Source organism: Bactrocera tryoni, chromosome 1 (assembly GCF_016617805.1).
Source record: "Bactrocera tryoni isolate S06 chromosome 1, CSIRO_BtryS06_freeze2, whole genome shotgun sequence".
NCBI classification, from domain to species: Eukaryota; Metazoa; Arthropoda; class Insecta; order Diptera; family Tephritidae; genus Bactrocera; species Bactrocera tryoni.
Window position 1 is genome coordinate 27,431,177 of NC_052499.1, and position 12,356 is coordinate 27,443,532.

Here is a 12,356-nt window from a genome sequence, read left to right on the forward strand (position 1 = left end):
TGTATGGAGATTTTTTTCCAAACCTTTCAGTGTCAAAAATTAAGGAAAACAAAGTTATGATTTGTGATATTTTCCCGAAATTTCTTAGCAATGAGGAGAATCCCGGAACACTTTTAAGGCATTAGTGCATGGTTTCCTTGGAAACCTTAGGGCTGACAATTATGACGAGCTGGTCACTGACATGATTGCGAATTTCTCCATCATCAGAAGTATTATAAAATATCTCTAAAGATTCAGATGTTGCATTCTCATTTAGTTAGTTAGTTAGTTTTAGGAGTCTTAAAATAATCAATACAGAAATGAATCCTAAATGTAGGATCGGTATATTTTAATAAACTATTTGTATGTAGCATTTTTGTGTACTTCTATTAAGTTGAATATCTTCATTTTTTATATATAAAACCAAATTCAGAACTATTTTTGTACTCTCGCAACCAGTTGCTACAGAGTGTTATAGCTTTGTTCACCTAACGGTTGTAGGTATCACCTAAACCTAATCGAGATATATTTAGGGTTTCCTAAATATAAATGATGAGGGTGACGAGAAAAGTTGAAATCCGGGTCTGTCTGTCCAACCGTCCGTCCGTGCAAGCTGTAACTTGAGTGAAAATTGAGATTTCATGATAAAACTTGGTATGCTGGTTCCTTAGTACAAAAAAAATTCGAGCTCGTAGATGAGTATAATCGGACCACTGTAATGCCCACAAATTGCCAATAACGGAAAACCTAAAAAGGGCCATAACTAAGCACTAAATTATGATATAAAACTGTAATTTGGCACATGGCAACGCAGTACTAAGGAGCACCTGTGCATAAAAAATTTAAAAAAAATTGGCTTGGCCCCGCCCTCTAATAAGTTGAATGTGCATATCTCCTAAAGCTACAACAACCAAATTCGCCCATGTCGAATATTACAAGAACTCCTACCGATAGTGTGAAAATGAATGAAATCGGATGAAAACCCCGTTTACTCCCCATATAACGGTACTGTTTAAAACTACTAAAAGCGCAATAAATCGATAAATGAATGCGCCAGAAACGTAATTTCCCCCGGGATGGTATGACAAGGTTTTATAGGAATTTAAATTATCTCAATGAAAATTGCAGAACGTATTTTGCTAATTTTATGTATGGGTATGTATGTATAATGATTTTGGTTTTTCTAAGAAATCTTATGCCGAATATGGGTCAGTGTAAAAGTTATATGTATATGGTCTATGTATATACATATAAAATTGCTTAGATTCCGATTCTCTGGTTGACGTTTTACATCCTAAAGTATTTCCCTGGCTTTGATTACTGCAAGTTGCTATGGTATAAAATGTTCGGTTGCACCCGAAGTTAGCGCTTTCTTACTTGTTTATTCTTACTTTTATTTTAAGGAATGAAATCAACTAAAATAACCAATGCCCAGTTGCCGCTTTATCTCAGAATATGAATTTGATACATCGTACCACAAAATTGTACGTAGGTTGTTATATACATACATATATTTCTGGCCTAATAATGTAAATAGGCATATTTATCAACGAAAATGTTTTTTTTTTATTTTATTTTTTTTTTTGTCGATTGCTTTTCTGCTTCGGGCTCATACGCATAGATCCATGATTCGTCACCTGTGACGATCTTATAAACGTCTTTTGAAGCACCGCGATCGTATTTTTTCAGCATTTCTTTACACCAACCCATCCGAGCCTTTTTTTGAGCGATTGTCAAATTGTGCGGGATCCAACGAGAACAAACCTTTTTTACGGCCAGGTGTTCATGCAATATCGAATGTATGCTGGTGGGAGAAATGCATAGGCATGCCTCTATCTGAAGGTATGTTACATGACGGTCTAGCATTATCAGTTCACGTACGGCATCGATGTTTTCTGGCACAACGGCTGTTTTTGGACGAGGTATTCGTCTTTGAGCGAGCGTCGGCCACGATTGAATTCGTTGTACCAGTTTTTCACAGTGATATAGAACGGTGCTTCATAGCCATACAAAGATTTTAGTTCATCGATGCACTCTTGGCGTGATAAGCCACGTCGAAAGTTGTGAAAAATGATCGCACGAAAATGTTCACGAGTTAATTCCATTTTTTGGCCGAGATGAATTTTTTAATTCCCTGTAAATAAAACAATTCACGATTAAATGACAAAACGTTCTGGGTGATGTTATGCTAAAAAATGTCAAACTTTCCAGTGGAAATGTCAGATTGCACCTGACAACACTTAGTGTTGCCCTAGGCCAGAATACATATAGCAGCCCTCGTACATTACATTAGTATTTTAAACATCACTTCGTCCTATCTGTCTTACCAAATAAACGTTTTCGTTTTCTCTATCCATTCCTAGAATAACATGCGATTCATATTCTAAAATAAAATATGTAATCGTTTCAAATGCGTCAAAGCTTTGGTATGCGAAATATCGAACTTTATGATGTATGCATTTATAAGAGGTCAATAGAAAAAGCCCTGGCATACCACACTAAAATACAATTTTTTGGTTCTTTTATTTAACATAGTTCAATACCATTATACGAGTAGTACGATTTGTCCTTTGCTTCATAATTGGCTTCAGTTTCAGCAATCATCTCTTCATTCGACGAAAATTTCTTACAACTAGCGTTCTTTTGAGATATGAGAACAGGAAATAGTCACGGGGGGCAGATGCAGTGGCGTAGCTACAACTTCGGTCGCCCGGGGCCAAGGATGTTCTGTTTATACACGCGAAGATTAAGGCTTACTAAAAATTATATAATAGATTTAATTCTAATACTACCAATAGTCGACTCGAGAACCGCCTAGTCGTCATTTGTAAGCTTAGATCGCCAATGTTTGCCATTATACTTATATACATATATATTTCGCATTATTAGACCATAAATACAATGCGGTGCTTACACGGTAAACATTATTTTAAATTTTTAATAACTTTTTATTGACCTATGTATGTATGTATGTATCTTCGCTTCATTGTTATGTTCATGATCATTGCTACCGATCACACAGTGTGAGTTTTTAATTATACGAGTATGGACAATATCGGCCTCTTATTTGTTAATTGCCATCATGCTTTGTGATGATTGAATGTTTAAACTCGTTTGCCGTCGAAAAATAACTGTAAACGATTAATCGTAAATAAATGATCACATATGGTACATAAGTAAATTAACAGCTGTTTGCAAGGTAGCACATCGTCAAATACAACTTTAATACATATGTACATATGTACATTTAGATCAACACGTTTAGATCAGAATATACTGGTATACATATAGATATAGATCAAATTATACGAATATACATACGTACATATATGTATACACTTACATATATACACAAAAATACATATACATATGTACGATTATTGTCGGCGGCCGGTGGTTTGATAGGTACATGCGACTATTTACCGGATTTTTTTTCAAACAAGTTCCGACAGTGAAGTAACTCATCAAGTTCTAGTTTTGTTAAATTTAACTATATGAAATAACTAATGCAGTTATTTGTGTAAATATGTATGTATGTATGGATTTTATATTATTTTAAATATCGTTATACATAGGTATCGATAGCAGACTACTAGATTGAGCTACACTTTGAAAATTGAAGATCTAACACAATGTGTAGTGTGCAGCGATATTGAGTTAAGGTTGTGATAAGTGATTTCCAATTCAAGCAGATTCTCATTATAAACTTCATCAGCCAATCAGGTTCTTTGGTATCGGGGCCAACATAAATGCCCACATACCCACATTTGTTGAGAAGTCAGTCAAAAATCTGGTAGATGTATTACAATTGGAATTTACAATACCTCAGAAATGAGTTGAACCAAATTAAGTTTAGCCTGATTTATCGACAAGACAAAAAGACATTTGCCAATCAGAGATTAGCTATAAATATGTGGGTCGCCTCTTACATTTTGGGATTTGGCAACCCGAGTTTTTCAATCTAGCAAAACTTTATCGCAAAATTTGATAATTTTGATGTTACAGACATTCCGAACGTTTTGACATACGAGTGTTATTTACGTTGTTTACAGTAAAATATTCATCATGGCCAAAAAGTGTATTTAAGTCACGAACATTTCCGCTCGAATATGTTTAACAACTTTCGACGTGGTTTAACTGAGCAACAGTACATCGAAGAATTTAATTAAATATATGGCGACGAAGTTTCATTAAAGTTCGTCGATCACTCGAAGATGAAATTTCAAATTCAGCTGTACTTTCGGAAACTTTGATGCTGTGCAAACTGATATTGCAAGATCATCATCTGACTTATCATGAGATTGAGACAACTATAAGCATTAGTGGGACCAAAACACATTCAATATTACATGAGCATTTGACTGTAAAAAAAATTTGTTCACATTAGGTTCCATACCATTTGTGAATCGCTAAAAACAAGACTCATGTTGATTGGTTGAGAGAAATGTTAAAAAATACGATTGCGGTGCTTCAAACACGTCTATCACATCGTAACAGGGGATGAATCGTGGATTTACTCGTACTGTATAAGACCGAAAGTAAACAGCAGTCAATTGTATGGGTATAAGCCGAATCCAACAAGAGTTGTTCCCGCACAAAAACAGTTTTTTCTGTTTTTTTTTGGAAAAACTGAATATATCGCAACCAAACCACTAGAAGAATGCAGAACAGTAAATTCTTAGTGATACATAACCGTTTGTTCGCAAGTTGTTATTCAAGAAATCAGGAAAACCAACCGCCGAAGATGGACTCTCTTCACAATGCGAGTTTTCATTCATCGACTAAAGCAACTTCAATCTTGAGCACTCAAAACATCGATTTGATAGGTCATCCGTCTTTCCTTGACTTGGAATCGAAGAACTTCTTTTTATTTCCGTAAGGAAACAATAAACTAGGAAATCAACGTTCTTCAGAACGCATGTTTAGGAGACCTCTCAATCATAGTGACAAAAATGCTTCGACACTTGGTTCAAACAGATGCAGAAGTATTTAGCACCTAGTGGAGAATATTTTTAAAAACAATAAAGCGATTTTCGATTTTCAATATTTGTTTATGCTCTCTAATTCCGAAATATAAGAGGCCTACGTACACCCACATACGGAGTAGAAGTGTGGGTCTACTATAAATAGGCCTTTTCATCTACATGTGGAATTTAAATGTGGTATTTACTTGTTGTTTTAATCGGGTCAAAGCCGAGCTCAAAAAAGTTAATTCAACAGTCAGATCAAGCAACCACTTTACTTTATTAGAAAATTCGGATAACTCTTATTGTCCTTCCTAATTTTAATAGGTAAAAGTTCAAGAGATATTTGATTCCGTAAAGAACTTGATTTTGACCGGTCAGTTTGTGTAGTAGTTATATGCTATATGATCCGATCTGAACAATTCCTTCGTAGATTGCATCATTTCCTTGGGCAATAATCCATACCGAAATCTCAGAAGATTTCTCAAATAAAAAAAATTGCATACAAGGACTGCATTTTGAGTGATCTCTTGTATGACGGTTATAACTAACTGTATAGTACCTGAACAATTTCTTCGGAGATTGTACCCTTGCCTTGGACAATGCATTCGTGCATAAGTTTGTGGCGTGTGCGAAATTTCTCATCGATGTTTCAAAATCGAAGGGGCTAGTTCACGTATATACAGACAGTCTGTCCAGACAAACGGCTATGGCTAAATCAACTTTAATCATCTAGCTGATTTATATTTGTATTTTATAGGGTCCCCGAAGTTTTCTTCTGGGTGTTACAAACTTCGTGGCCAACATATTATCTTGTTCTAGGTATGATACATTTTTATTTAATATTTGGTTTGTGTCACCTTAGTTGATAACCTTATAAGACAGGGGTCAATTGGTTATTTCTTTAAATCGCTTTTTTACCTTGTCAGTTTATTCACCGAATTTCTCCCCTTATAGAAAGGTCTTACAAGCTTTAAACCAACTTCATTTCCTCAAACTCTGAGCCTACAGATTTTTGACTGCTATTAAAAGAATTGTTTTTTTCGGTATCGGACCAGGTATCGAGCTATGGTATGTTTTAATGTAATTGCTAAAATAGCTGGAAATATTTCCCCAATAATTTGGCAATCCTTGGAAAATTTTAAATCCGAATACCTTTCGATTACATGGGTCGAACTACTTAGAACGGCTTTGCTCTTATAAATGAGATTAAATCTCTTCCAAATATCTTATCTAAATGCATTATGTTTACATTTAATTAAATATTCTTCTTTAACTTTTATGAGGGCAGCTAATAGCCAATATTATGGTCACCAAATTCGCTGAACTAAGTCCAGCGAACTTTAAAGCACATAACTCCGTTTAATTCAATATTCTCAGTGACTCGTCTGATTAGCACAATCAGAGATATATAAAGTAACTAATTCCTAATGGAGCTACCTCTGTTCGTTCCGATCGTTGGTTATAATAGGGGTATTCTCTTGCTCTTGCAAAACCCTAGCACGGTGCAAGAATTGCATATATTTCCTCTTGGTGCATCGGCACAACAACAAACACACGCAGAAAATTATTTCCAATAACTGTAAAATATGTCAGACCAAAACCCATGTATATTTGCGTGCAATGTCACGCAAAAATATAATTGCAACCCTGTTTTTGAGGTCATTTTACTTAAAGACATATGTATTACTTCGTTAAATTTTTGAGGAAGGAAAGTTTTAAATAGATTTTATAATTTCTATTTAAATTATAAAGATTTGTTACAGTTTTTTTGTTAAAAATTTATGCAGAAGCTGCGTCAATTCACAATAGCCATGCATAATAGTCATTCACAATACATTGACCGAATCAGCCGTTCATATATCACTACTACTGCAGACTAGATTCTGCAGTGGGTGCTCTCGTGCTCTTGTATATTTCGGTATAGTATTTTTGCAATCTGCAATCTTGCAAGAGCAAGAGAATACCCCTAATGTGATACCGAGCTAGATGGATGATTCTTGGTATAAGACCGAATTTGTCAAATGTTAATGTCACCTTCCGTTTAGTCTAATACTTATATTATAGTATTAGACTTTGTCGCGGTCGCTGGTTAATTTATAATTTATGCATCAATTATCAGCATTTAACTAGAAGTTTATTAAAATCCATGTCCAACTTTTTTAACACCATTCTATATCACATTTCAAACTTAATATTTTATTTATATGTATACAAGTATATCATCAAATAATTAATTATACGTAAATACAAACAATTAACAACTTTTATTACCTCACGCGTTAATGGGCATACAGGAGAGTTCACTTAATTGCTGCTAAAGGTAAAAGTACAGGGGTTAATCAATAAGTGAGAGTGTCTTTAGTAAAGTCTTTAGTTTATAGTCTTTAGTTTATATTTGCGGCTAAACGTTGTATATTAGCGCTATGCTTCCCATGAAATTAGACTAGAAGTATCTGTAGGCAATTCGACTGATTTACAAGTCATTTATTTTACCATATCAAAGGGGCCTCGTAACAAAGCGCTGTTTACACTCTGTTTTCGAAATCGTGAAATAAATCACTTTATTTGTAGTATAAACATACATATAAATAATCATATTTATACAGTAGCCCTCAGTATTACTCATCTCATTTGTTCATTCAAAATAAAATTCTGGATTTGGAAAAATATAAACAACAAATGACAACAACTAGTAACAAAAGTCGTCTGAGCGCCTTCATTTAGTTAACTACTACTTAATTGACACTTCAGAATATTTTTATTTTTTCTATCTTATACCACACACAATTTATATTCGAATGTTGCGCAATTTTTTCAGATTCCTACTATTTTTATTTTGTTTTTTTCTTTTTCTTGAAGAAGTAATATACATACTTACTAAGCAGATATAAAGCCTCACGACACTTAATACAGTTTAGTTAGTTGACTAACTGAAAAGCGTGCTAACGTATCTTCTAGCACCCGTTTGCCCCGTCTGTACTCGTTAAATATTCGTGGATATGTTGCTGTTAAACAAAATTTTTCTAGCTTTAATGCCATTATTGGCACATCAAGTGTTGGCGAAATTTCGTAAGTGTTGATAAAAATATTTGAGGATAAATACTAAAATTATTAGAAATATTATAAAATGTCTTAAAGTTGACAACATATCTGATGGTGAAGTGAAATTTTATATTTATAATTTCGGTTATAGCCGAGTTAACAACAAAGTGAAATAATTGTACAAGAATATACGTGATTTTGAAGTGAAGATTTACGGAAAATTTAAAAATGTATGTAATTTCTAGATAGCAATCCACAGAGATAGCTATGTTCTTTGATAACGCAGATTAGTGCTTTAAGGCTTTTGTATATTAATCTGATCTGATCCAAATTTAAGGAAGTACATAAATGACACACACGACTACGAAAAGCTTAAAAAGTTCAAAAGTCGTATCTGCCCGTTCGCTCCTTTTGTAGTGATAATCTAATTCTCGAAATCAGATTCAAAAAAAATCTACAATATTCTTTTGGCTTCATTTATTTCTTTTTACAATAATGAAAAAGATGTCCTGCTTCCTTTCTTCTTCGTTACCACTTTTGCGATTATAAAGCAGTTTACAAGAACGCGTCGACGGATGAACGACTTTTTCGCTGTTTGCCGCCAATTGGCGATTCCAAGTGTAACTAGGCCCTTCTCCACCTAGTCTTTCCAACGGAGTGGAGGTCTTCCTCTTTCTCTGCTTCCCTTGGCAGGCACTGCGTCCAATGCTTTCAGAGCTGAAGTGTTTTCCTCTATATGGACAACAAGACGTAGCCAGCGCAGCCGCTATCTCTTAATTCGCTGAAATACCGTCACACCGATGCCTCTGCTCCACATAGAAGGACGGGGATGATGCTTCCTTTAGTATAAGGATATCTATCACCCAGATATTTCTGATCAACGTGAACGGTTATACAAGGTGCGTGCCAAAGTAAAAAAGACTTAAAAAAAAGCGGAACAAATGTTTGTTTTTGGCAAAATCAATTTATTTTATTCAAAATAGTCTCCTTCTGCTTCAATACAGCTTTTTGCATGGTCCAAAAGCATGTCGAAGAGTGTTTTAGCTCGTTGGCGGTTGGCGCTTTCCTTTCACGGGCAAATGAATTTTTCCGAAAAGGAAGAAGTCGCACGGTGCCATATTAGGTGAATACGGGACGTGGTTAATGGTTAAAATGTGACTTTTGGTCAATAATCTTCCTTCGAATTTTGGATTCTGAGCAATTTTTGGTCGTCAGCAAATTGGGCGGAACAAACCGTGCATACACCTTTCGCAAGCCCAAATATTCAGTCAAAATCCGATAAATTGATGTTTTGGAGATGTTTAATTCCATTTCCATGAATTTCAATGACGATTTCGGCTGATTTTTGATGAATTCAAGCACAGTTTCGATAGAATTTCCGGTGATTACGGATTTTGATTGGCCCACATGTTGATCGTCATTTATGTCCTCACGACCAATTTGAAAACGTTGAAACCACTCGTGCCCTCTGCTGCGGGATAGGCAATCATCGCCATAAACTTGCCATGAAATTCTCACTGGACAATCGATGAAGATAGCAGATTCTAACGCACCAGTCGACATATAGATGGCGCCAACAGGGGGCGCTAGATTCAAAAAGTCCTGTTTACTTTGGAACGCAACTTGTACATATGTAAGTTCGCGAACGTCATTCAAACAATGATTGTACTCCCAACTTATTAATACATTCGAAATATATTCACTATTAATCCTTTTCCGTCGTTGTTTAACTTTACCTAGATCTTCTTGTCAGATACCCCTCCTTCTTATTCAATTCCAGATTGAAATGGTATAAATAGACTTAGGGTATCAAATACGTCTAGATCCCATTTTAAACAGTTCTTCTGCTTCATAAAATGTTGTGTCCCAATTCTATGGTATTTTTTATTCACAAGGTTCAGAGGTCTGGAGATGGTTCAATTGTACAATGATATTGTTGGACCAGAAGGTCAGCTTAATATTGCATTTATTTTTACCTGAGTTAAATATATGGTGCGTTTTTGAAAACTGTGTTGATCTCCATTAAGCAGAATCCAAGTTTCTTTACCCTTAACCTATCCACTTCAATTTTGCAAAGATATGGTTAGATATGGTAAAAAATATCAGATTAAATGTACATACTATATATAAGGATTACTTCCGCTGATAGGCATTTCAAATTTTCTGAGTAAAACATAAATGCGTATTTTCATTTCAGCTGAGGATCCCAAGGCATGCAAATATGGCGACAAAACTTGTATAATGAGCACTATCGAATACCTGATGCGAGAAAAATCCCAAGGTACTATGTACTTTCTAACGGTACATATAAATTAAACACACAGTTCTTACAATTTAGGGTTTCCTTCGCTTAATTTGGCTAAGACTGATCCACTGAGAATTGCCAAAATCGTTATGAAACAAGGCGCTGAAAGTCCCGTTAATATTGACCTCACCTTCACCAATAATGACTTATACGGTTTTAGTGGAGTAAAAATGATTGACTTGAAGTAAGGCAATGAATTTCTGCAATATCCATGTTAATAAATCAACTTGTATTCACTTTTTAGGGGTTTCGGCAAGGATTTGACCACAAAACACGATCTAATTTTTTCTGCTCCCATCCTCAGCTTGGTAGGAGATTACTCAATTAAGGGACGCGTATTAATACTGCCTATCACTGGCACAGGCACGAGCAATATTACAATGCGTAAGTTATTTAACAAAAAATATTACAAAAAAATTGTATCCCGTCATCTCATTTTTCTGCAGTTAACTCTAAAATTCGGATTCAGTTTGCTGGCACTCCAGTGGAAAAACCGGACGGCATCCATATGAGTGTGAAGTCGGCGCGTTTGAGTGTGGATCCGTCAAGAATGATTTTCAATTTTGGCAATCTTTTCAATGGTGACAAACAGCTGGGTGACACGATGAACGTCTTCTTGAATGAAAACTGGAAGGAGATATATCAAGAAGTGCGTGCAACTTTTACAAACGCGTTTTCTCAAATCTTCACAAGCGTCATTGATAATGTTTTCAGCATTTATCCTTATGACAAATACTTTTCGGAATAAAAAAAATAAAAATAAAAATCTAGTATATTGTTCTTTTGTTATCTGCATGCAGTTTTGAGGAAATAGCTGCAAGTCTTTTTTCTTATATAAATTGGGTTAAGTAGGTTCGACTTCTTAAGCCGATAAGCTTAAAACGAAATGACGAAAAATAATGAAGATTTTAATTTTTAAAAGTTCCAGCTGCTCCGCGCCGCTAATGTATTTTAAAAAATAATTCACTCCAGGTAAAATTATTTTATAGCCGTGTGCCAAAGCCTTAAGGTCATGGCTACTAAGATCGTTTTGAGTGCCACTTGACTATCACTAAGTATGGCAATACGTTGATTACGATAATAGCGTTGGAGATTTATTTCTCCCATTGAACCAATGTCTTCAAATGTTTTCGAGCCGTCAGTGTTTCAATGAATTATGCTGTCCCTAAGTCTCTTTTTGACAGATCACGCGTGACTCGTGTCAAGCAGTCCTGTTATTCTTGTACAGTATTGTTTGGCATTTCATCTTGGAAAGTCTTACTCTTGAACAACATTTACAAATCGTCCAACTTCGCTGAACTTATGGTCAACATAATCAGCCTACTGAGGGCACTATTCACAACACCATCACCCATCTTGAGACCCGGCATTCATTAAATCATAATATTCGACCGAATAGGCCACGTCCAGCACGCACTGAAGAAAATATGGCAGCCGTAGCAGCATCTAGGACTGACGCATTTTACGTCGATATCTTAAATTGAAACCGTATAAAATATAGCTTTTGTTTGTGCAGGAACTGAAGCCGCCCGATCTTCCCAAGCTACATCGGTTCGATCTCTGCGGTCCATATTTTTTCAAAATTGATGCCGGTGAGAACGTAACCATCAATGGCGACCATTATCACGCCATCCTAACCGACTATTTGTTCCTGAGATTGAAGCTCGTGATTTTAAGATGCCACTTCCTAAGTTAGTGACCACCAAGTTAGTGTGATATCACACCATTTTCCTGTGGGGATATGTAAAGTCTAAAACAATCTCGCTCCGATTCAGGCCTTGGAGAAAAACATCACGCGTCTCATTCGCCAATTACCAGTCGAAATGATTGAAGGAGTCATTGAAAACTGGACTCAACGAATGGACCATCTAAGACGTATTCGAGGCCAACATTTGAAATAGATAATCTTCAAAAAGAAGGATGGAGTCATGTGTAGACGTTCACGCCAGTGAGGAAAGTTCTCTGATCGCCATTCACTTGGGAGTGGCCCTTTTTTACATATGGCTCAAGCAGCTCACGACTTCCGGTCTTTGACCAAGTATCCTCTGGGTAGCCTAAGAACA

General features: G+C 35.6%; 1 protein-coding gene across 1 annotated transcript; it reads left to right on the forward strand.

The window, feature by feature from the left end:
• The first annotated feature begins 7,851 nt into the window (after positions 1 to 7,851).
• On the forward strand, positions 7,852 to 11,066 carry LOC120779745 (protein takeout-like). The gene is made up of 5 exons (XM_040112130.1): positions 7,852 to 8,015; positions 10,186 to 10,269; positions 10,327 to 10,477; positions 10,538 to 10,677; positions 10,740 to 11,066. Exons 1-5 carry the CDS (start codon positions 7,946 to 7,948, stop codon positions 11,039 to 11,041), a joined length of 747 nt encoding a protein of 248 aa, XP_039968064.1. The 5' UTR covers positions 7,852 to 7,945; the 3' UTR covers positions 11,042 to 11,066.
• The last annotated feature ends 1,290 nt before the right edge of the window (positions 11,067 to 12,356 follow it).

Excerpts from the sequence above, each read along its gene's own strand:
- LOC120779745 (XM_040112130.1), top strand. The coding sequence starts at position 7,946 with ATGTTGCTGTTAAACAAAATTTTTCTAGCTTTAATGCCATTATTGGCA. Across the intron at positions 8,016-10,185 it reads TCAAGTGTTGGCGAAATTTC|CTGAGGATCCCAAGGCATGC; the intron begins GTAAGTGTTGAT and ends TTTTCATTTCAG. Across the intron at positions 10,270-10,326 it reads GATGCGAGAAAAATCCCAAG|GGTTTCCTTCGCTTAATTTG; the intron begins GTACTATGTACT and ends CTTACAATTTAG.